Genomic DNA, 26,442 nt, shown 5'->3' with positions numbered 1-26,442 from the left:
TATCGGAAGGATATTAACAAGATAGAGAGAGTGCAGAGAAGATTTACAAAAATATTGCCTGGGTTTCAGCATCTGGAATACAAGGAGAGATTGAGCAAATTAGGTCTTCATTCCTTGCAACGTAGAAGGCCGAGAGGGGATTTGATAGAGGTGTTTAAGATAGAGTTGATGTGGAAAGGCTTTTCCCATTGAGAGTAGGAGAGATAGATACAAGAGGTTGAGAGTTGATGGGCAAAGGTTTAGGAGTAACATGAGGGGGAACTTCTTTACTCAGAGTGGTTACTGTGTGGAATGGGCTTCCGGGAAAGGTGGTGGAGGCAGCGTCAATTTTGTCATTTAAGAAAGAGTTGGATGAGTATATGGATGGGAGGGAGAGAGAGGGATATGGGCAGAGTGGGATTAGAGGAGGGTACTTGGATCAGTGCGGACTGGAGGGGCCGAATTGGCCTGTTTCTGTGCTGTAATTGTTATATGGTTATAAAGTGAGGTAGTGTCTGTGGTTCATTGTCCATTCAGAAATCTGACAACAGAGGGGAAGATGCTGTCCTTGTGCCGCTGGGTGCTCATCTTCAGGCTCCTGTATCTTTTTCCTGAGGGGAGCAGTGAGAAAAGGGCATGGCCTGGGTGGTGAGGGTCCGTGAGAATAGAGGCTGCTTTCTATGACCCGCCTAATTAAAGGATCAGACAAATCCTTTTTTGAACTAAAAGAGCTCCTTTTAATCTATCAGATTAAGTTGCATATGTTCAATTTGGCATTCAGTTTTGAATATAGTCAATACTCTGGTAAAAATAATTCTTCTAACTCTAAGGATTTATATTGGCTTCCCTTCAAAACAAAATGTAATGATAGAACTTTGTCCTCAATTTTATCAGAAATGCTAAAAGCTCACAAAATAAAAAAAAAGAACTTGAGTTATTACCAAGGAGTTGGCATCTCATGTTAGGCTTTTCCCTTCACATTAAGGCTCAATTATCTTTCATCTTGCAAGTTGCCTCTAGTGAATAATGGGGTTTCTTGAACTTGGAAATTGGAGGTCAGTCTGTCCTAACTAATGAGATTTAGGTTTCGAACAGCAGAATAACAGAGCCATAATCAAACCAAAATACAATAATAGGGTGAAAAAAAATTAGATTCAAAGTGAGAAATGAAAAGGAAATATAAAGCTTGATTTTTTTAAAATGATGTTGTAGCAGCAGATAATAAGCAAGAGTCTCACAGCCACCTCGTTGGGGGTTCTCAACAACTGTTTTATTCAAATCCTGCATGCACCCCTTTAAGGGCAGCGTGAGCTTTGCCCCCATGTGGGCGGTGACATCATAATGGCTGCCCTAGGCACGTGCTGGGTTAAAGCCACAAGGCAAAGAGGTCCCCCGACGGCACCATCTTCTCGTGGCTGCCCCGCCACACGGCGATACAAGCTGGTCCAGTTCGCTACAAGTATGTGTGCTGCCATACAACCCCCCCCACCAGAACTGGCTTACGTGTCCCACCGCTTGGTCGGATGGCCTTGGCGCTTGGGCTGAGCCGTTTGGATCAGTTGCAAGAGGTCCAGGTGTGCCGCCTTCAGGCAGTCTACCGTAAACAGTTCACTTTTACCCCCAATGTCCAATGTGAAGGTATTGCCAGACTGCTGGAGGACTCTATACGGGCCTTCGTAAGGCCGCAGCATGTGGACGCGTCAAAAGAAGACAAATTCAGCCGCATCCAGCTCTTTGGGCAATCAGGTTGATCAGGTGCCGTGGTGCGTAGGAGGCGGTGGTGGGTGGGGGGGGGGGGGGGGGGCAAGCAAGGCGAGTTTGTTACGGAGGTCTGCCAACAGGGTCAGGTAGTCGGTCGTGGAGGCCGTTTCCAGGCTGAAGAACTCACCAGGTTGCGATAGTGGCACGCCATACACCAACTCTGCAAACGATACTTGTAGATCCTCCTTTGGAGCCATCCTGATGCCAAGGAGGACCCAGGGCAAATCGTTTGTCCATCCGGGACCAGTGAGGTGAGCCATGAGGGCTGACTTCAAGTGGTGGTGAAACCGCTCCACCACGCCATTGGCTTGCAGGTGATACGCCGTGGTGTGGTGGAACTTAACCCCCAGAAGGCTCGCCAACTGAGTCCAGAGGGCAGAGATGAACTGAGTGTCTATGCTACTGGTGACTAGTGCCGAGACTCCGAACCTGACGATCCAGTGGGCAATCAAGGTCATGACGCACGTCTCAGCAGAAGTGCCTTTGATGGGGATGGCTTCCGGCCATCTCGTGGTCCGGTCGACCACCATCAGCAGGTAGGGGGCCCACGATATCAACATGGATGTGCTGGAACCTTTTGATCGCCGGGTCAAACTGTTGAATCGGGGCCCTCGTATGCTGATGGACTTTGGAGACCTGGCACTGTGTGTAGACCCTAGCCATTTGGGCAACCTCCGTCTTGAGCCTGTGCCATGCAAACCGCTCCGCCACCATCCGCACCGATGTTTTGACTGAGGGGTGTCCTAGATCAAGGACCACGCTGAAAGCCCACGGCCTCCACTTCAGAGAGACTACCAGGCACAGCGAACCGGTGGAAATGTCTCAGAGCAGCATGTCCGGGCTGTCTAGCAAACAAAAGTCCTGGAGGCGGAGCCCAGTAATGGCAGTACAGAGGGCCTGTGTTTCCGCGTTTTCTCTCTGTGCCTGCGCCAGCTGAGTGTAGTTTAGGCTGGGGGCGAGGCTGTGGATTGCAGGTCGAGAGAGCGCATCCACCATGATGTTGTCTTTACCTGCCCTGTGCCGGATGTCAGTGGTGAACTCCGACATGTAGGAGAGATGGCGTGCTGGCGAGCCGACCGTGGATCTTTAGTCATAGCGAGGGCCTGCATGAGTGGCTTGTGATCAGTGAATGTGGTGAACAGCCTGCCCTCCAGGAAGTACCAGAAGTGCCGGATGGCCAGGTACAGGGCCAAGAGCTCCTGGTCGAAGGCACTGTACTCGAGATCTGAGGGTTGAAGGTGCCTGCTGAAGACAGCCAGCGGGCGCCAAGAGCCATCAACCCACTTTTCCAGCACACCCCCAACGGCCGTGGCTGAGGCATCTACCGAGAGGGTGGTGTGGGCCTCTGGGCGTGGGTGAGCCAAAAATGTGGTGCTCGCCAGTGCATCCTTTGTTGCTGTGAAGGCGCCCTCTGCCTCTTCCGACCAAAACAGGACATTGTCTTTTGCAGCGATCATGGAGAATAATAGCCGCATGATGCGGGCTGAGCCGGGGATGAAGCGATGATAAAAGTTCACCAAACCAATAAACTCTTCCACGCCCTTGAGGATGGTGGGTTTGGGAAACTGAAACACGGCTATGACTTTCTCTGGCGCCGGGGCAGCTCCTGTTGCCGAGATGGTGTGCCCCAGGAACTGCAGTGTCTGCTTGCCGAACTGGCACTTGGCCACATTGACCATGATGCCAAACTCTGCCAAACGGGCAAACAGGTTGCAGAGTTGGACTTTGTGCTCCTCGTGGTCGTGGCTGGCGATAAGGATGTCATCGAGGTAAATAAACACAAAGTCCAGGACCCTGCCCATTGCATCCATGAGGTGCTGGAAAGTCTGGGCTGTGTTTTTTAAGTCTGAAAGCCATCTGTAAGAACTCAAACAGCCAAAACAGGGTGACGATCACGGTCTTACCAATGTCCTCAGGGTGGACCGTGATCTGATGGTAGCCCTGTACCAGGTCGACTTACGCTGTGGAGGTTTGCTGTGAAGTCCTGGATGTGCGGGACTGGATACCTGTCCTGTGTAGTTGCATCGTTCAGGCGCTGATAATCCCCGCAAGGTCGCCAGCCCCCAGAAGACTTGGGGACCATGAGGAGAGGTGAGGTCCAGGGACTATCGGATCGCCGGATGATCCCCAACTCCTGCAGGCAGGAGAACTCCTCCTTGGCCAGCTGTAGCTTCTCAGGCGGTAGTCACCTGACCTCGGCGTGCAGCGGGGGGCCTTGCGTGGAGATATAGTGGTAGACCCCGTGCCGGGGCATGGTGGCAAACTGCGGTTTCAGGATGGTGGGGAACTCATTGAGTATGCTGGAAATCTCATCCCTGGGAGCATTGATGGTGGCTATCTCCGGCCTGCAGGCTTCTGTGGCATCAAGGTGGACTAAGTGGAAGGTATGAGCATTGACCAACTGTTTGCCCTTTACATCTACCAGTAGGCCATACGCCCTGAGGAAATCGGCCCCCAATAGCACAGTACCCACTAAGGCCAGCACAAACCTCCAGCAGAACTTGTCTTTCCCAATCTGGATCTGCGCCCTGTGGGTGCCAAAGGTTTTAATGGCAGAACCATTGGGTGCCCACAGGGTGGGACCCTGGGCTCGAGTGCGGATCTCGAGGGCGGTTGGGGGTGAGATGCTCAGTTCCACTCTGGTCTTCACCAGGAACCGCCGGCCAGTGTACTTATCGGTCACATGGAGGAGGCTGTTCACGTGGCCAGCTGCCACAGACATCAACGGCAGCTGGTCGGGTCGTTTCTTTGAAAGGTACAGGGCTGTTTACATTTACCAGCGTTGGCAATAGAAGCACCAGGTGGGGTGGTGCTCCTCCAGCTTATGCTTGGGGGAGGGCTGTAACCGGCTGGTTCCTGGGCGGGTGATCTGGCTGAGGACAGCTTCATTTTCCCTTTTGGTTCACCAGAGGCTCAGGCCACGACTTGCCGTAGGTCCGTGAAGTCCTCATCCGCCAGTAGGAGCTGAATGTCTTCAGGCATTTTCTCCAAGAAGATCTGGCGGAACAAGAATCAGGGCTTGTGGTCCTCCGCTAGTGCCAGCATCTTGTCCATCAGGGCTGACAGTGTTCTGCTCCTAGCCTGTCCAGGTGCAGGAGTCTGGAGGCGCGGTGCTATGGGGAGAGGCCAAATGTGCCCAGGAGCAGATTTTTGAGGGCAGGGTATTTACCCTCGGCTGGCGAGTTGTAGATGAGGTCATCCATCCTGGCAGCATTCTCCACGACAAGCACACTCACGACGTGGTAAAACATCGTGGCATCTGAAGAAATGTTCCTGAGGCGAAACTGCGCCTCCGCCTGCCCAAACCACATACAGGGGTGATGGGTCCAGAAGGGGGGCAGTTTTACGGCGACAGCGTTAATCTCTGCAGGATCCATGCTGGGAGATCAGAAAAACGACTGGCTCGTCGGGGTCACCAATGTAGCAGCAGCTACTAAGCAAGAAACTCACAGCCACTCTGTTGGGGTTTTCAATTACTTTTTTTCAAATCCCGCGCATGCCCCTTTAAGGGCAGTGTGAGCTCTTCCCCCACATGGGTGGTGACTACATAACGGCTGCCCTAGGCACGCACTGGGTTAAAGCCACGAGGCAAAGAGACCCCCGACGGCACCATCTTCTCGTGCCTGCCCCGCCACATAGCGGTACAAGCGGGGCCAGTTTGCCATGAGTATGTGCGCCGCCACAATGTAAAAGTTTCTGAGGGAAACTTACGAGGGTACAATACGAGGGAATGAGAACACAAATTTCACCATTAACTCTGCAAAGTGGCAACCCTAACTTTCTAAAGAACTGTAAAAACTAATTGAAATTTTAAAAAAAAACAGCAATTTCTGAGAGAAATTGATGGCCTGCTGCTCTTTTCAAAAACTGAAAATAAGGCACTGCCATTCATCTACAAAGTTTTAATGGTTCACCAAGCATGTCTATTGCGTGCCACATTACCAGAAACTTTGCATTTTAGCAAATGATATTCTGGAAGGACTCAATATAAACCATTGACCCTAACAATAATGCAAAGTTCTGCCACAAGTGCTAAACCATAGGCCTGGAGTTCACCACCAGAGGTTCCCAATAGCTCAAAAGAAAGGAACTGCTTTTTTGAGTTTCTGAATTAATATTTACTTTTAACCATATTTTGTGTGGATTTAATAAATGCTACTCTAATGTGCTCTGATATTACAGAGTAATTCTGAGTCTATCAATTTTGAAATGGGCTACATACAAAGGTTATTAATACTAAGAGAAATCCAGGGAGAACTGTTGAACACTGTGCATAATTTTTTCTGATCTCCTCTGTTGATCAGGAAAGACAGTGCTCCTGCAAACATTTGTTTTCATCTTGTGTTCACCTCACAATGGCACCCGAGGTGTGATTCCAGCTCAAGGGTCCAAAGCAGATCCATCTTCAATATAGTTCAACATCAAGCAATGCTGTTTGCATACCACCAATTGAAAACTTACTTGAAGGACAAATTGGGAGACAGTCTGAGGTTACCAGAAGGAAGCAATTTTGAATATGTGATTACAGACACAATGATAATTTAAAAATTTATACAAACATGTACATCAAACTGCAAGAAAAGGAGACGACAAAACAAACTGTAAACCTAAACAAAAATGGGAACAAGATCTAAACATAAAGATAAAGAATGAAACATGGGAAAAGCTATGCTCCGAAACGATGAGAAATACAATAGACACGAGGTTACGCATGATACAATATAATTGGTTACACAGGCTATACATCACACCCCAAAAGTTAAATAAATGGGACCCAACAGTATCAGACAGATGTTTTCGCTGTAAAAAGGAAACGGGAACAACAATTCATGCAATTTTGACATGTGAGAAAGTGAAAAAATTTTGGGAAGATCTAAACCAGATATTAAATAAAATCACAAAAAGCAATATACCAAAAAACCCAGAGATCTTCCTTCTAAGTAATATAAGAAATAAAGAATTTGGACTTGATTTAGATGGAGCACAAAAAAGATTTGTTATGATAGCCCTAGCTGTAGCAAAAAAATGTATTATGTCAACCTGGAAATTAGAAGACAACTTGAGAATACAACAATGGTACATAGAAATAAATAAACGTATTCCATTATAAAAAATAACATATAATTTAAGAATATCACAATATTCGAACAAATATGGGAACCGTACATGGAACACAATAGAGAAATCCTACCATGGACCTCCACCACCTAAAATGACAGAAGGAGAAGACGACGAAATGAACTGAGGTAAATGAACTAAAGGTAAAAGACAAAAATTTCTTGTTTATTTTTATTAAGTGACGACATTGTTTAACGGGTTTAATGTATCTTATAGATTGAACTTTAAATAAATGGGAAGGGGATGAGGGAGGGAGGGAGAGAAGGAGGGGGGAAAAGGGGAGAAAATGACACTATATATTCAAGAGAAAAAATGTCTGTATGTATTTTGGTCAGTATGGTTTATAGTGTGAAAAATAATTTTTTTTTTAAAAAGCAATGCTGTTTTATCGCCCCAACAGTTCTGTCAATATTTCACACTGCAATGCTATACCCCTCACCAACAAAGAACTAAGAGGAGATTAATGGTCTCTTCCACACCAGAATCAAAGTCATCTTAACTTCAATAATTGAGCTTCAGTACTCAGAGTGAATATGTATGCATCATTCACAGATTGAGCTCCAGATTGTGGTCCCTTCATTCACTGGATCACATCAAAGGAACGGTATTTCACTCATCATCTGCAAAACAAGAGAAACACAAGAACTCCAGATTTTAATTTTAACAGTGTTAATGATGGAAGCCCATTCCAAACATTGAAATCCATGCCACCCAATTAAACTACCAACCTTGTTCATTTTGGAGGCTGGAAGGAAACTGGAGCACCTGGGAAAAACCCACTCAGGTCAGGGGAGACTGTGCAAACTCCTCACAGGCAGTGCCATATTTGAACTGCTACATGAACTGTGCTATCTAAGATACTGGAATCAAAGGGTTATAGATGGTGGAAATGACCTCAGGTGCATCTATTTCAATGCAAAGATTATTGTAAGAAAGGCAGAAAAGTTTAGAGTGTGGACTGGCACATGGAATAATGACATTGTGGCCATTAGTGAAACTTTAGTTGCAGGAGGGACAGGACTGGCAGCTCAATGTTCCAGGCTTCCATTGCTTTAGATGGGGGAGATGAAAGGGGGAGGAGTGGCATTGCTCATCAGGGAAAATATCACAGCTGTACTCAAACACGACAGACCAGAGAGCTCGTCTACTGAGGCTATATGGGTGGAGCTGAGGAACTGGAAGGGTATGACCATTCTCATGGGCCACCCAATAGTCAGCAAGAATTATAGGAGCAAACTTGTAGAGAGATAGTAGACAGCTGCTGGAAACCAAGTTGCGATGGTAGGAGATTTTAACTTTCCACATATTGACTGGGACGCCCATACTGAGAAAGGGCTGGATGACTAGGACTTTGTCAAATGTGTTCAGGAAAGTTTTCAAAATCAATAAAATTACCACCAACTGAAGAGAGAGCAATACTGGATCCCCTATTAGGGTACCGGACAGGTGACAGAAGTTTGTGTAGAGCTAAGTGATCATAATGCCATTAGTTTCAAGTTAATTGTGGAGAAGGTTAGGTCTTGGCCTCAGGTTGAGATTGTAAACTGGAGAAAGGCCAATTTTGAGGAAACAAGAAAGGATCTAGAAAGCGTGGATCTGGGATGTTGTTTTCGGGCAAGGACGTATTTGGTAAGTGGAAGGTGTTCAAAGGTGAAATTTTGAGAGTACAAAGTTTGTATGTGCCTATCAGGATTAAAGAAAAGTTAACAAGCAGAGGGAACCTTGGTTTTTGAGGGATATTGGGGATCTGGTTTGGAAGAAGAGAGAGATGTATAGCAGCTACAGGCATCAAGGAGAAAATGAGGTACTTGAGGAGTATAAAAAAGGCAAGAAAAAAAATCAAGAAAGAAATCAGAATTGCTAAAAGAGGTTGTTTTGACAGGCAATGTGAAGGAAAATCCTAAGGGTTTCTACAGGTTATTAAGAACAAAAGGATAGTAAGGGGCAAAATTGATCACAGTAGATGGCTTTGTATGAAGCCAAAAGAGATCATACATGTTTTTTTCCCATCAGTATTCACTCAGGAAACAGGCATAGTCATGGGAAGCAAGGAAAACAAGCAGTGAGGTCATGGAACCATTACAGACTAAAGAGGGGGAAGTAGAGGTGCTGATGTGCTTAGTTCATGAAGCTATTTGAGTGCTGGTTCCAGGAAAGATCCTCTGAGATTCTGACTTCCAAGAATTTAAATTTGCTCACCCTCTCCACCTCTCATCCCCCATTGATCACTGGATCATACACCTCTGGTTTTCCCTTCTTGAAGTCAACAACCAGCTTCTTGCTTTTGGTGACAATGAATGTGAGGCTGTTGCTGCACCATTTGGTCAAGTGTTTTAATTCCCTCCTGTATACTTACTAATTGCCCCTTCTTATACAACCCACTACCATGGTATAATCAGGGAATTTGTAGATGGTATTGTACAAAACCATCAATCAAAGGTGTAAAGTGAGTAGAGCATGAACTAAGAACACAGCCCTGGGGTGCTCAGGTACTGATGGGAGATTGTGGAGGAGATGTTCTTACCAATCCTCACTGATTGTGGTCTGGAGTTGAGGAAATCAAGGATTCAATGACATAGTGGGGTGTTGAGTTCCAGGTCTTAGAGTTTGCTGATCTATTTTGAGGGGATGATGGTGTTAAATGCCAAACTGTAGTTGATAAAGAGCATCCTGATGTATCCATCATTGACTTTCAAAACACCATCACTGTTCATGTGAGTGTGACTGGTCGATAGTCATTTAGGCAGCTTACCACACTCTTCTTGAGCACTGGTACGATTGATGCCTGTTTGAAACAGAAGGGTACCACGCCCTGCCAGAGTGAGATGTTGAAGATATCCGTGAATATATTGGAAAGTTGGTCAGCACTGATTTTTAATACTCAGCTGGATACTCCATGCGGAGCGGATGCTTTCCTTAGATTCACTCTCCTGAAGGGAGCCTGCATGTCATCCTCAGTTATGGAGAGGAGAGGATCATCAGGGGTCATGGGAGTGTGTCCTTCCTTGTTCTTATTTATTTAATCTATCTCTCTCTCTCTCTCTCTCTATATATATATTTCTTCTTTGGCTTGGCTTCGCGGACGAAGATTTATGGAGGGGGTAAAAAGTCCACGTCAGCTGCAGGCTCGTTTGTGGCTGACAAGTCCGATGCGGGACAGGCAGACACGGTTGCAGCGGTTGCAGGGGAAAATTGGTTGGTTGGGGTTGGGTGTTGGGTTTTTCCTCCTTTGCCTTTTGTCAGTGAGGTGGGCTCTGCGGTCTTCTTCAAAGGAGGTTGCTGCCCGCCAAACTGTGAGGCGCCAAGATGCACGGTTTGAGGCGTTATCAGCCCACTGGCGGTGGTCAATGTGGCAGGCACCAAGAGATTTCTTTAGGCAGTCCTTGTACCTTTTCTTTGGTGCACCTCTGTCACGGTGGCCAGTGGAGAGCTCGCCATATAACACGATCTTGGGAAGGCGATGGTCCTCCATTCTGGAGACGTGACCCATCCAGCGCAGCTGGATCTTCAGCAGCGTGGACTCGATGCTGTCGACCTATATATCTCTATATATATATCTATATATATAGAGAGAGAGAGAGATATATCTATAGATATAGATATATATATAGAGAGAGATATATCTATATATCTATCTATAGATAGATATATATAGAGAGATATATATATATATAGAGAGATATATATATTTATATATATATATATAGAGATATATATATATATATATATATATAGAGATATATATATATATATATAGAGATATATATATATATCACACACTTATATAAAAGCTCTTGAAGTTCTGTTACGAGCCCAAAGGACCCCAAAACCCAGCAGCAATAGATATTTACCAAGACAAATGGTTACTTAAACAAAAGTTGCTTTTAATTATCTTTAAACATGAAAACAGAATCACACTTTAACTCATTACTATTAACTAACCTAACTTAACCCCCTTCTAATTCTAAGCGCACATGTATGTAATGTGTGTATAAGTTCAGAAAAGTTATTTGATCTGTTTTGAGGGGATGATGGTGTTAAATGCCAATCTCACTTCTCATTCCTCCAAATTTACTGGTTGCAGGCAATTCTTATACTGTGCACAGAATTTAACATTTATGAAGTTCACCAGACTTTAGTGCTTGAGAGGTAAATGGTTACCACTCAGGAAGGTTCTTGTCAGTTTTCAAGGATAGATTTGTTGTTCACTGAACACTCAACTGATTCCTTCTAATCAGCCACGTCAGTGTCTTGCCAAAGAAACTTGCCCCTTCAGGGTTCTCCAGATGATAACCTCTTTCTTTCAGGTCACCACAGAGTTCCTTTTTTGTTTTTCTTATTTCAAGTGAAACATTAGGCAGCCAGTCCTCTCCTCTTTCATGAACCACAAGGTCTTTAACTAGGCTGAACTAAGCAGTCACAACCTGTCTTCCAAATGGCGTTTTTCTACAAGCTTGCCAGCTTGTCCTGTTCCAGTCCCAGCTGCTGCTGCTGACTGTAGAACTGCAGAAATGAATTCTCTCTCCTTCTCCCTCTCTCAGAGAGAAAGCCTGTTTTTCTCTCTCTGCATGCAAAACGACATGACCATCTTAGAACAACAAGTTCCACTCCAGACAGTCTGTGACTCAATCAAGTTCTTTCATCTGTTACCTTTTTGATAACAACAATCCATTAGTAAAGTATCTTGGGCACTCTCCAAAGCTTTTGGAAAGGCTCTGGTGCCAGAATATCTAGCATGAGCAGACCTCCAGTATTTTAAATGAGATCTGTTTTGAAGTGTTTGTATGTGACCTACACTAAAAAAAAACCTGCCCCAATTTATCTCCCAAAATCATATCAATGTACAATACAAACACAACATAATCTGTCACACTACAAAGAAATCAGAATGCCACTATTATGACTTAAGTTAGTAAAACTGAACAGTTATGAACTGAAATTATTAGACCTTATTGGGGTGATTTGTTTTATGGAAAGGATGTAATGGAGAAATGGAGTAATTTAAAGGTAGAATTTTGAGGGTACAAAATCTTTATGTTCCTGTTAGATTGAAAGGAAAGGTTAAAAAATTGAGGGAGGCATAGTTTTCAAGGGAAATTAGAAAGCTCATTTGGAAAAAGAGAGATGCCTACAGTAAAGATAGGCAGCGTGGAGAAAATGAATTGTTTGAGGTATATAAAGAATGTAAAAAGGATCTGAAGGAAGAAATTAGAAGTGCTAAAAAGAAATATGAGGTTGCTTTGGCAAATAATGTGAAAGTAAATCCAAAGGGTTTCTACAGTTATATTAACAGAAAGAGGATAGTGAGGGATAAAATTGGTCCCTTAGAGAATCAGAGTGGTCAACTATGTATGGAACCAAAAGAATGGGGAAGATTTTGAACTATTTATTTTCTTCAGTATTTATTAAGGAGAAAGATATTGAACTGTGTAAGGTAAGGGAAACAAGTTGGGAAGTTATGGAAACTGTGATGTTTGAAGAGGAGGAAGTTCTAAAGCAAGGATTCTCAACCTTTTTTCTTTCCACTCACATACCACTTTAAGTATTCCCTATGCCATAGGGGCTCTGTGATTAGTAAGGGATTGCTTAAGGTAGTATGTGGGTGGAAAGAAAAAGTTTGAAAACCACTGTTTTAATTGTACCTAATTGACTCATTATGTGCACGGTTTCATAACTCCAAATGCACCAATGACAATTTTTCTCAAGCAAAATATTTCAGTAACAATTGGGTCTAGAGCAGTGGTTCTCCACTCACATACCACCTTAAGCAATCCCTTACTAATCACAGAGAACCAATAGCATAGGGATTACAAAGTGGTATGTGAGGGGAAAGAAAAAGGTTGAGAACCACTGGTCTAGAGCTGTTAAGAAATATAAAGGTGGACAAGTCTCCAGGTCCTGACAGGATATTCCCTTGGACTTTGAGGGAAATCAGTGGAGAAATAGTAGGGGCTCTAACAGAAATATTTAAAATGTCATTAGTGATGAGGATGGTGTGGAGGATTGGAACATGTTGTTCCATTGTATTAAAAAGGTTTAAGGAGTTAACCGAGCAATTATTGGCCTGTAAGTTTGATGTCAGTGGTGGGCAAACTAATGGAAAACGTTCTTAGAGATGGTGTATATAATTATCTGGATAGACAGACATGGTATGATTAGGAACAGTCAACATGTATTTGTGTGTGGAAGCTCATGTTTGAGAAATCTTATTGAATTTTTTGAAGAGGTTACCATGAAAATTGACAAGGGTAAGGCAGTGGATGTTGTCAATATGGACTTCAGTAAGGCCTTTGACAAGGTCCCACATGGAAGTTTAGTTAGGAAGGTTCAGTCATGAGGTGTGAATATGGAAGAAGTAAAATGTATTCAACAGTGGATGGATGGGAGATGCCAGAGAGAGGTGGTGGTGAATAACTGTTTGTTGGGTTGGAGTCCGGTGGATAGTGGTATGCCTCAAAGATCTGTACTGGGTCCATTGTTTTTTGTAATATACATTAATGATCTAGATGATGGGGTGGTAAATTGGATTAGTAAGTATGCAGATGATACTAATGTAGGTGGCATTGTGGATAGTGAGGAAGGTTTTCAAATCCTGCAGAGAGATTTGGGCAAGTTAGAAGAGTGGGCTGAAATGTGGCAAATGGTGTTTAATGCTGATAAGTATGAAGTGCTCTGCTATATATTGGTAGAACTAATCAAAATAGGACATACATGGTGAATGGTAGGGTATTAAAGAATGCAATTGAACAGAGATCTAGGAATTATGGTACACAGTTCCCTGAAGGTGGAATCTCAGGTGGATAATGTAGTGAAGGAATTCTGGTCTCTATAAATCAGAGCATAGAGTATAAGAGTTGGGAGGTAATGTTAAAATTGTACAAGGCATTGGTGAGGGCAAATTTGGAATACTGAGTTTGTTCTGGTTACCAAATTATAGGAAGGATATGAACAAAATTGAGAGTTCAGAGAAGATTCACCAGATTGAGATTTGGGTATCAGCACCTAAATTATAGAGAAAGATTAAACATTAGGTCTTTATTCCTTGGAGCATAGAAGGCTGAGGAGGGGATTTAATAAAGATCTTTTAAAATTTTGAGGGGGATAAAGTAGATATGGATAGACTTTTTCCATTGAGGATTGGGGAGATTCAAACAAGAGGCCATTAGCTGAGAGTTAGGAGGCAAAGTTTTGGTGCAATGCAAGGGGAAGCTCAGAGAATGGTGTCTATGTGGAATGAGCTTCTAGTAGAGGTGGCGGAGGCAGGTACAATATTATCTTTAAAGAAAAATATGGATAGGTATGTGGATGTAAAAAGTATGGAGAGTTATGGACAGAATGCAGGTCAGTGAGACTATGAGAGTATAAGTGTTTTTGCACAGACAAGAAGAGCCGTGATGGCCGGTTTCAGTGCTGTAATTATTATATATTATATAGATCTATATCAAAGATGCTGTGCGCTGATGGAAAAGGCCTTCATAATTCTTTGATCCCTATTTAAGCAACACCCCCTGTAAATATTGCCAATAGAGAAAGGGAGACCCTATTGATTGATTCGGCCATCTTGATGATCCTCTTAATTGACTTCCAGTCCAATGCTTTAGTGTGTTTTCTTGTTGGTAATGGACTTTGCATTATTAGGGAATGGAGAAATGGAGTTTAATTTTCTAAGAAATTGAAGTGCTGGGAATGGTGTGGATAAAGATAACAATAACAAAGTAGAGAATGGAATGTTGAAGGTGCTGAGGAGTGAATCTATCAACTGCACTCTGGAAACTATTCTGACTGGTTGTCTCACAGCCTGGTTGCATAATTCAAGTGCCCTGGAAAACACTGGCTGCAGAAAGTAGCAAACATAGCCAGGTCCATCACAGGCTCTGGTCTCCCATTCATTAAAGAGCATCAAAAAGGCAGCCAACATGATAAAAGACCCCATCACCCTTATTGCCTCCTCTTCTCACTGCTCCCTTCAGGTAGAAGGCCTGGATACCAGCTCCACCAGGTTCAAGAACAATTTCATTCCAATGGCTATTGTTTTTGATAGCCATTGTTACTCCAATCATGGACTGCTCCAATGTAAAAAAAAAACTTCTTGTGCATTATGGTAACTAAATATTTATGATCTATATTTTTTAATTTACTGTTTACTGCTGTAGTTTTATTTTATGAAATATCTGTTTGGCTGCAGCAAGAAAGAATTTGAGTGCATACGTACATTATAACATGTATATGACAATAAAACATTATTGCTTCTTTCCCCTTTCTCTCCAGCTCCCCTTATGCTGAGTCTGGCATAGTGTGATGAATTAAACTGTGGTATGAGATCAATACAGAGTCAGTAAGGTGCTTGATGCAATGAATCTGATAAAAAACTGTATCCTTAAGGATCTTGGAGAACGGCTTCTAAACCTCAATCACTGAAAGCTGAATTGTGAAGGGGATACATTGTGTTTGTCAACTGGAAGGAACCAATCATTGCAAGCTTTGTTACCTGACCCAATCCTAACTATGAATTTTATCAAAATAAAATTTTCTGGATGCATTTGGACTTTTAGTTTTCTATCTGAGGAATTCCCTAGATGGAATGCCCTTCCTGCAAAGAATTGCTGGGTTCTCATGTGTTCAACCCATTGATTAGCTAAAATGCAAAGGTCTAATATGACATAATTTCTTATTTATTGACCTCTAAATCTGACAAGTCTACTTAAATTCCAGCATCACAAACTCCACTAGCCAGCAGAAGGTCCATGGTAAATTTAAACATGTGCATTCCACATGAAGTTTCAGCCTAATTTAACTTCCACTCAAACAACCGGTCGGTGCTAGTGAATCTAATTCATGGCTATACCTAAGAATGCCATCAGAATACTGTGGATGTGGACTAAAAAATAATTTCCACACCAAAATTTGATTCTAGTGCATGGATTTTATGATATGTCTATACCACTTAATTAAATCCTCCCAAGGGTGCCAAACGTGAGAAAGTGAAAAAAAAATTCTGAATATCGGTAACCATGTCTAAAATAAAGCACACGTCTGCTGTCACAGGGTTTTTGGGTGTTTACAGAACCTCAGTCACCCATTTCCATAATTCATACCAGCACTTGGCTTTCTGATGCTAATGAGCTTTCTGAATATTCCTCACCAAAGCTGGAAAACACGACTGGAGGGCAATGAGGTAGATTAAATTTTGCATTGCAGCCATCTCAATCACAAACATGATGAATCCAGTTGATTCGTTCCCAACTCTATAGACGCTTTGTCAAATCATCTGTGATAAAAATATACACGAGTTCCTAAGCATTAGCTGAAGAGGTTCTGCATTGCAGAAGAGCACTTGATGGCAGTTCTCGATATTACATAACTATATGCTGAAAATTCTTTCTTTGGCTTGGCTTCGCGGACGAAGATTTACGGAGGGGGTAAAAAGTCCACGTCAGCTGCAGGCTCGTTTGTGGCTGACCAGTCCGATGCGGGACAGGCAGACACGATTGCAGCGGTTGCAAGGGAAAATTGGTTGGTTGGGGTTGGGTGTTGGGTTTTTCCTCCTTTGCCTTTTGTCAGTGAGGTGGGCTCTGCGGTCTTCTTCAAAGGAGGCTGCTGCCCGCCAAACTGTGAGGCGCCAAGATGCACGGTTTGAGGCGTTATCAGCCCACTGGCGGTGGTCAATGTGGCAGGCACCAAGAGATTTCTTTAGGCAGTCCTTGTACCTTTTCTTTGGTGCACCTCTGTCACGGTGGCCAGTGGAGAGCTCGCCATATAATACGATCTTGGGAAGGCGATGGTCCTCCATTCTGGAGACGTGACCCATCCAGCGCAGCTGGATCTTCAGCAGCGTGGACTCGATGCTGTCGACCTCTGCCATCTCGAGTACCTCGACGTTAGGGGTGTGAGCGCTCCAATGGATGTTGAGGATGGAGCGGAGACAACGCTGGTGGAAGCGTTCTAGGAGCCGTAGGTGGTGCCGGTAGAGGACCCATGATTCGGAGCCGAACAGGAGTGTGGGTATGACAACGGCACTGTATACGCTTATCTTTGTGAGGTTTTTCAGTTGGTTGTTTTTCCAGACTCTTTTGTGTAGTCTTCCAAAGGCGCTATTTGCCTTGGCGAGTCTGTTGTCTATCTCATTGTCGATCCTTGCATCTGATGAAATGGTGCAGCCGAGATAGGTAAACTGGTTGACCGTTTTGAGTTTTGTGTGCCCGATGGAGATGTGGGGGGGCTGGTAGTCATGGTGGGGAGCTGGCTGATGGAGGACCTCAGTTTTCTTCAGGCTGACTTCCAGGCCAAACATTTTGGCAGTTTCCGCAAAGCAGGACGTCAAGCGCTGAAGAGCTGGCTCTGAATGGACAACTAAAGCGGCATCATCTGCAAAGAGTAGTTCACGGACAAGTTTCTCTTGTGTCTTGGTGTGAGCTTGCAGGCGCCTCAGATTGAAGAGACTGCCATCCGTGCGGTACCGGATGTAAACAGCGTCTTCATTGTTGGGGTCTTTCATGGCTTGGTTCAGCATCATGCTGAAGAAGATTGAAAAGAGGGTTGGTGCGAGAACACAGCCTTGCTTCACGCCATTGTTAATGGAGAAGGGTTCAGAGAGCTCATTGCTGTATCTGACCCGACCTTGTTGGTTTTCGTGCAGTTGGATAATCATGTTGAGGAACTTTGGGGGACATCCGATGCGCTCTAGTATTTGCCAAAGCCCTTTCCTGCTCACGGTGTCGAAGGCTTTGGTGAGGTCAACAAAGGTGATGTAGAGTCCTTTGTTTTGTTCTCTGCACTTTTCTTGGAGCTGTCTGAGGGCAAAGACCATGTCAGTGGTTCCTCTGTTTGCGCGAAAGCCGCACTGTGATACGGGCAGGAGCAAGGGGGAGACGGCGGCCCCGGCCTCGGTCGAGTGAGGCAGGCGGAGGCCCCGGTCCGGGCAGGGAGTGGGAGGCAGCGGCCCCAGTCCGGGCACAGGGAGAGCAGCAGCGGCCCCGGTCCTGGTGAAGGGTAGACGGCGGCGGCCCCGATACGGGCAGGAGCAAGGGGGAGACGGCGGCCCCAGTCCGGGCACAGGGAGAACAGCAGCGGCCCCGGCCCCGGTGCAGGCGAAGGGTAGACGGCGGCGGCCCCGATACGGGCAGGAGCAAGGGGGAGACGGCGGCCCCAGTCCGGGCACAGGGAGAGCAGCAGCGGCCCCGGCCCCGGTCCGGGCGAAGGGTAGACGGCGGCGGCCCCGATACGGGCAGGAGCAAGGGGGAGACGGCGGCCCCAGTCCGGGCACAGGGAGAGCAGCAGCGGCCCCGGCCCCGGTCCAGGCGAAGGGTAGACGGCGGCGGCCCCGATACGGGCAGGAGCAAGGGGGAGACGGCGGCCCCAGTCCGGGCACAGGGAGAACAGCAGCGGCCCCGGCCCCGGTCGAATGGTAGACGGCGGCGGCCCCGATACGGGCAGGAGCAAGGGGGAGACGGCGGCCCCGGCCTCGGTCGAGTGAGGCAGGCGGAGGCCCCGATACGGGCAGAGAGTTGGAGGCGGCGGCCCCAGTCCGGGCACAGGGAGAGCAGCAGCGGCCCCGGCCCCGGTCCGGGCGAAGGGTAGACGGCGGCGGCCCCGATACGGGCAGGAGCAAGGGGGAGACGGCGGCCCCAGTCCGGGCACAGGGAGAACAGCAGCGGCCCCGGCCCCGGTCCGGGCGAAGGGTAGACGGCGGCGGCCCCGATACGGGCAGGAGCAAGGGGGAGACGGCGGCCCCGGCTTCGGTCGAGTGAGGCAGACGGAGGCCCCGGTCCGGGCAGGGAGTGGGAGGCGGCGGCCCCAGTCCAGGCACAGGGTGAACTGCGGCGGCCTCGGCCCCGGTCCGGGCAGTATGGACCGACCTAGGAGGGGAGGCAGACCCCTCCAGCCCGGGTAAGAAACCTGCATAGGAGAAGGCCACTCCGATATAAAACCTACGACCCAAGGACCTCGCTGCCACGTCCCATGAAAATTCTTTATGCTCTTGACAAATAATGTGGGGAAACTTACAAAGCAAACTGTCCATAGAACTGTGGGAATAAAACCATTGGGTGAGCAATTGTAATGGCATTAGATCTGACTATGGTCTGCAGGTATGGCTCCAAGAGGAATGCCATTTTTCCCTTCTGATGCTTTAAAAATCAATTCATTAATTGAATCTCATCCTTTTCTTTCAATGAAAAGACCGTAAAGACTCTCACAAGTGCAGAGCGCTATAAAGTTCCTGCAGGGTAGGTACACATACTCCACTTTTCATTTATTTTTGGATTAAATAAAAGCAGAAAAGCTTATTTACATGTGTGCATGTTAAACAGTAGACAGGTCATTCTCTCGTGCAGTATTTTGCAGTGAATAAAGGATGATACTGTGCATGGAAGTGTCAGAACTTGCGCAACAGCTACTGATCCTATGCACAAAACCTCCTACAATTACTGCTCATGCTCTGGTTGATAACCTCTGCAAGTGCAAACCATCCAATGCGGCTGGCAGTAAATCATAACTATTAAATTCAGACATACACCACATTAAAAGGTCATTTTGGCTCATGAGTCTGTGCCGCCCAATTTACACCCAATCTCTCTCCCCCCCCCCCCCTCGCCTCGCCCACCTCATACAGTTTGAACAGTGGGTGGAAAATGCCCCCCGGGGAAAACCCACACAGTCAAGGGGAGAACGTACAAACTCCTTACAGCACAGGATCTGAACTCCAATCCTGATCACTGTCGCTGTAAAGGCGTTGTGCTGTTACAACCAACTCTGCTGCCTTTTCATATCATATTACAGTTTCATAACAAATCTATTATTGGCATTTGGAAATAACCAAAATATTAGGATGCAACATTAAGAGCATTTGGGCCAGCAGGTATGACTGCAAAATAATTTGAATTGACGGCAGAAAAGAAAATGTGTGACAACTGAAACTTACTCCAAGGTCCATCTTTGAAGGCAAGGGCTAAGAATAGGATTTGTGTTTCAGATGGTTAAAGGTTGATTATGCTGTGGATGCATTTCAATTCCAGTCATCTTTCCAATAAACTTCACACACTTGCCAATCTGTTATTTGTTTTACTCATTAGTTTATCTTTCAACACAATTATTTACACCCTTTTACCTCCTGTCATTTTTACTTTGTCAATTACAGTCTTAATATGCAATGCTAATCTCACAATTTCAGCTCTGATGATTTGATTCTTTATCTACCCCAATTACATTCCAAATACACAATTTGTAGATCTGAATGTGGTATTTTTCGACTTGATCCTTTGTTAGATTGCTTCCTGAATTAGAAAAATCACACTGAGCTGGTACTGCCTGACAAGGAAGAGATTGACATTTATTGCACATTGCCCAGTCCCTCACCCAAAGATCCAGTTTCAGTTTTGCACTTTAACAGTATGGCAAGCAAACCATTTTCTTTTGCTAACAGTATCATGGCTTGTAAAAACTACCAAAGTTGAACTCTCTTTTTTTATTTTAATAAGGAAATGAAGTAATTCCAAAATATTATCGATACATTAAGTCATCTCTAAATTTCCTCTTGAATTTACATGAGCGTATATTGAATTTATGAGGGTATATTATTTAGTTATAAATAAACTGAATATTTCTGAACCTGATAATTTAATGGGATCTGAATCTTTGTTTTGAAATATTCATTCAGCTGCTATTTGTTTCTGTTCAGAATAGGCCTTACCTGGGCATATCATGGTGTGATGTGGGAGCAACAGTAACCTATGTTGCTAATATCTTTGAATTGAAGTCTCCTATTAGGCAATATGTATAAGCCTGCAACACCCAAAACTGGCACCTTCAATTTGAAAGACATCACATGCAAGATTGACCGTCTCCAAAATTAATTTCAAACAAAAGAATCTTAATTGATTGGAAAGTTTGAACCTGCCAATTGAGAAGCATAACTAGAAAAATACTCATGGGAGAAGAGGACTGACTGAAAATGGTGGCACATTCAGTCTGTTCACTGGAAAAAAAAGTTAGCAAGAGTGATAAAGAACACCAAGTGCCATGAAACAAGTACAAGTCAACAGAAATTCACAAAATTGTTCAGGATTGCTTTGAATAGCAAGAGTCAACTTAAATAATACAAGAACAGAATGTTAATCAATGAGTCAACCAGAATGTCTTTGATATCAAGAATAAAGACCATCTTTTCCTTTAATAAAAGCTTGAACTCTGGGTAGTTCAGCTGAATATCAAGATAACAATTATGTCTTTAGATCAGGATGCTTGGAAGGGGGATTAAAAGGGCTCAATACAATTAATGTGATTGAGACACCACTAAAAATAAGCATTCTTGAGCAGGAAATCTAATATAAAACTCAATCTTGTAGTGCTAGATTAAAACAGCTTGAGATTCAGAAATAGGATGTGAAAGGTCATTATGAATTTAAGCATATATTAAACAATAAAATAAAAATACTTATGAATGGTACAAAAGAAAACATTTGCTTGACTCAGAAGGGGCATAAAAGGGGAAGGTGATCTGGGGAGAATGGGAGTCTAGCAACAGGAACACAAAAAGAAGAAACAAACCTCCATTTCTGACATTTGATTTTCCCTATTAACATATGAAACTATCAGATTATTTATTTACATGATTATGTGAGACCTTTGTTCTTAATCTTATAGAGCACAAATTTGTTACTCCTGCTGGGGCTCAGTCAAAATTAGTTGATGAATACCACCTCCATCCAACAGTTAATTGGTAAACCAATATTTGCTTTCCATTGTGAACTGTTGCTAATATTATCGTGCATTATCTTGATATGGACAAACAAACCAATTTTTCTCAAACCATATACCCATTATATTAAACACAAGTTCAAAGAAAATGCTTAACTTTATCAGAAATAATTTCAACAAATAATTTTTTCTACTCATTTACTTCCATCAGTAACTCTTGGAGACTCTAGTCAGATCTTGGGATTGACAAACATATTTCATTTTGTAGTAGAGATCATAATACTCAGAAATAAACAACAGAAATTTTGAGTTATATTTATTCCCCAGCTTTGTATAAACTGGATGTAGAGGCATAAACATAGTACATTTCTACCATTTTCAACAAAAATATAACCATTATGTACAATTATTGTATTAAAAATACAAAAGAGATACAGACTCCACCAATTGTCTTTCTAAAAGACATACAGGTTCAAGTAGTATCAAAAGTATGAGGAAATCACCAATTAATCATACATTTTGCACTTAACATCACAGATTTGTTGAAATGAGATTAGCATTTCTATGTTCTACAATTACGGTTAAGTTTATATTATTTGTGCAACTCTTCAATATATCTATTATTTATCTTTGTTTGCCTATATGAACACAATGTCCATTGACTGTAGAATGACATTGACAAATTATGCATAATACAGTTAAATTACTAATGCATAACTGACCAACATGAAGAATTTGCAATTAAAAGGGCCTAAACTATGATTTTATGCCAGTTAAATAAAGCACTGATGCTTTAAATACAGTGAAAACACTGCAGTCTTCAATTGAACCTTTATTCACTGATCAATATGATCAGCTGAGCTCAATGGAAACAAAAATACAAGAAACAGATCCAAGAGAAGCACCTGCATACATTTGAGTACTACTCAGACTGACAGTCTTCACTACTGGGAGTCTGCAGAATGGCAACAAATATGCTGATGCCAATTCAGTAATTTGAAGGTTTAGATAGCAGCAGAGGGTGGTTTGCTTTAAAGTCTCCGCCTTCATTATAGACATGCAGTGATATTCCAAGAAGCACAAAATAAGTTAATTTCCTTGTACATACTGCAAATTTCAAAGGCTGGAAAAAGAAATTAAGGCTTTTCCATAAGAAGCCTTGTGGCTCTATCATCAAGTAGGTGGGCACCATAATTTTATCAAAGGGAAGAACTAGCCAGTATGATTCTAGGATACAGAGTGCCTTCCGCTACAATGACATCCAGTTCAATTATTTAAAATACTAATTCAAGGTCCTACCATCAAAAAATATAAGTTATGTGTAAAATAATACTGTAATTGTGGAGATCTAGTGTTTGTTGTTCTGTAAGCAATATTCAATCAAAAAAGTTGACATAAATTAAAAACCTGTCTTTATCTCTGTGCCCAAAAGTAAAGTGAATATGGCGTGTTCTATCATTAGCTGAAATAGAAAATATACATGATTTCCTTGTTGTTTAAAATTGTCACTATGTGCGAGAATGGCAAAAAAAAGCCAGCAAAAATTTTTTAAAACATTCTGGGCTGATTAAAGAATGCATCAAGAGCAGCTCCATAATGAACACAGTAAGACTCAAATTCTGAGCATAGTTCATGGTGGGTGGTAACTAGTCTGTTAAGTTAGCTCTGTGCATTAAAAACACAGTTCCAAAGTGCCAGGACAGTTTCTTCACAGTATTCCACATGCGGGGATAAAAAGCCCCATGCTGCTTTAAGGCAGGGAAAGAGGCAAGTGGCATCAGGAATTTCATTCAAGAGAGTTTCAAGGCTCCTACATCTGGATGATCTGTTGTGCTGTCCAAAATGTAGCTTGCATGACGTGAGATAAACATAATAAAGCAGGAAGTGAAACCTGATCAAACTGCAGAAACTTGCTCATCTTCTGTGGAAAAAAAATCAAAAATATCAAATTAAAATTCACACAATGAAGTATAGTAAAAATCTAAAAGGGTACTTGGTGCCAAAGTTAACATCAGTTCACAATGTCAAAAATTGGTTATCAGCACACTGGCCCGTGTTTCTATGTTTAAAATGAGCCAATCAAGAGTGAAGTGGCTATTTTGGTAAATGATGTCCAATATGGATTTAACAAGACCTTTGAGAAGGTCCCATACGGTCAACTGGCCCAAAAGGGTATATAAAAATTGGGATCACGATATGATAGCAAATTGGATAAAGAATTGGATTAGTGGTAGGGGGCAGATGGTGGTAGTGGAGGATTGCTTTTCTGATTAAGCGCCTGTAACTAATGGTGTGCCACAAGTATTGGCACTGGGCCCTTGATTATTTCTCAGATTTATTAACATATGAAAGAAGAGAATGTATGTGGCATAATTGTTAAGTTTGCAGATGACAGTGGAGTGGACAGTGAAGAAGGCTGTCGAGGATTACAACAGGACTTAGATCATTTGGGAAAGTGGGCATGGGAATGGCTGCTAAACTTTAACTTGGACAAGGGTAAAGTGATGCATTTTGGAAAGTGAAATCAGGAAAGGACATACACAGTGAATGGCAGGACACTGGGAAGTGTTATTGATCAGCAAGACTTTGGGGTACAAGTGCATAGTTCCCTGAAAGTGATGACAAAAGTCAAATGAGTGACAAATACATCATATGGTATGCTAGCCTTCATCAGTCAATGCACTGAGTAAAGGAGCTGAAATGCCACGTTACAGTTGTATCAATCATTGGTTAGACCACACTTTGAGCATTGTGGGAAATTCTGTTTACCGTGCTATAGGAAGTGCGTGATTAAGTGGAAAAGGTGCAGAAAGGATTCAAGGAATATTACCTTGATTGGAGGGCTTCAGTTAGAAGGAGAGATTGGATAGGCTGGGACTATTATCCCTGGATAGAAAGAGGCTGACAAATAACCTTTTGGAGGTTTATAAAATTACAACAGTGGATAGTTACAGTCTAAAACCAGAGGGTGTAGGTTTAAGGAGAGAGGGGAAAGACTTAAAGGGAATTTGAGGGGCAAGTTTTCACACAGAGGGCAGTGACTACGTGGAACAAGCTGCCAGAGGAGGTAGTAGAATTGTAATGTTTAAAAAACATTTGGTCAGGAGGATAGATAGAAATGGTTCAGAGGGATATGGGCCAAACACAGGCATCTGGGAATAGTTGTCCTGGTTGCAATGAAGAGTTGGGTCAAAGGACCTATTTTTATGGTCTATAATTGTGCATTCCTATGAATCTATAAAATCTGTAGAGGAGGAAAACACATATTCAAGGAGAATTATTAAGACATGTCAGAAAGGAAAATCAAACACATTATTTGAAACATTCAAAATTCATTCAAAACCACCCCGGTATTTTTCGCTAGTTCCTTGGAGTTTGAAATGGGGAAAACTAGGATGAACAATTTTTAAATTTTACTAACCATTTTCTATATTATGTGGAAAAAATATACCTGAATAATAAAAGTAATATTCAAGTGCAAACCAGTTTGTGTTATGATAGTCTGATTAAAAAAAAAGTTGTGTAAGAGAGGTTTTTACATTGCAGAACACGACACCAAAATGACCTTAAGAGTGAACAAATGAAACGTTGGAAGAGCTTGCTGAAATTATTTCCTCCAGCAGTTTTAATTTTTTTCAACTCTTGATTCCAGGAACTGCAGTCTCTCGTGTCACAGTTTATATTTTTGCAACTATGGTGCTGACTTGAAAATTGCCCCTAACCACCTCAAATCCAGCACCTTCAATCCAATTCTTGCTTTATAAAATACAAATTGTCCTTCAGTGATTTTTGATGAATGATCAGAAGCAAAAACTATACTATGGGACTGAAAGGTTAGCTTTTCAAATCATGTATCAGACACTGGTTCAGACCACAGAATTTAGTACAAGAAGACGAGACCATCTGCCATCACATCACTGAATGCTGCCCAAAATTAATTTCAACACCCCGCAATAATTCTGTTGTTCCAGATGCTTCTTTTTTTTTTAATCCAATTTTTTCTTCAAAGATTCAATGATTTCCGCTTTTACCAAACCCTGGAGCAGGTCATCACATTCTCTAATCATTGTCTGGCAAAGGTTTTTTTTTAATGGACATCTCTTATTCTAGCAATGATATGCTAAATTGATGACTTTTTTTTTACCTCTTGTTCCAGTGGACATGGCAGCAGATCAGGCCAATATTGTAGTACAAAATGAAGAATCACCACAATTCAAAGCCAACTTCATGACTGACTTAATTATTGATTTTTTAGGAGAATAACAAGAATCTCTGCAATGAATCTACACACAGGATTGAAAGTTTAACCCTATTTCATGAATCTATAGGCAATGTAGTTGATTTGAATCTCAGCTCCATTTACCTGACATCAGATACCAATACAGTACTTAATAAATGTAAGATAATCTTCATTTTATCATCTCAAACAAGGAAGCATATTTTTGAAGGAATAGAATTCCAGATCTTCACTATCCTTTGTATAGAGAAATGCCTCTATATTTCAGTTCTGAACAACTTTCATTTTAAAATGATTGCCAACATATTTAATGTTATATATTACTAGTTCCTACAAGTTCCTAACCCTAAAGATAACTAACCATCTTGTTCAGGTAAGTCACTGCAACTTCTATGTGCACTTCTAGATGCACTTATGGGTGGTTGGTTTCAAAGCTGTTTTTCTTGAATTTTAAATAATCAAAGAAGTATTTTTGCCCTTTCATCTGCAGACTTGAGAAGTTGAAATTTCCAATTTTCAAGCTTTGGTTTAAGATGGGAAATTGGGAGGCATCAGCTGAGAAATAAGAATGCATCATATAATTCAAGTAGCAATTTGGGGGCTCAGGTTGATTTCCAATTTCTCTCAAACAAAATGCAACTGTAAAGATTTTG

General features: G+C 43.0%; 1 protein-coding gene across 8 annotated transcripts in view; it reads right to left on the bottom strand.

The window, feature by feature from the left end:
* Nucleotides 1-7,411: 7,411 nt before the first annotated feature.
* rapgef2b (Rap guanine nucleotide exchange factor 2b) overlaps nucleotides 7,412-26,442 on the bottom strand; it is a 370,696-nt gene continuing 351,665 nt past the window's right edge. For 3 of the 8 annotated variants that reach the window (XM_069926246.1, XM_069926251.1, XM_069926249.1), the window contains one exon: nucleotides 21,776-23,473. In XM_069926246.1, coding sequence (XP_069782347.1) covers nucleotides 23,467-23,473 — 7 coding nt within the window. In that variant the 3' untranslated portion in view covers nucleotides 21,776-23,466. Of the gene's footprint in view, nucleotides 7,479-21,774; nucleotides 23,474-26,137; nucleotides 26,345-26,442 lie in introns of those variants that run through there. The other 5 variants (XM_069926252.1, XM_069926254.1, XM_069926247.1 and 2 more) reach the window with 4 other exon arrangements.

The sequence above is a fragment of the Narcine bancroftii genome, chromosome 3 (assembly GCF_036971445.1).
Source record: "Narcine bancroftii isolate sNarBan1 chromosome 3, sNarBan1.hap1, whole genome shotgun sequence".
In the NCBI taxonomy this organism is placed as follows: Eukaryota; Metazoa; Chordata; class Chondrichthyes; order Torpediniformes; family Narcinidae; genus Narcine; species Narcine bancroftii.
Note: the sequence above shows the minus strand (reverse complement) of the source record. Positions and strands in the feature narration are given on the sequence as shown.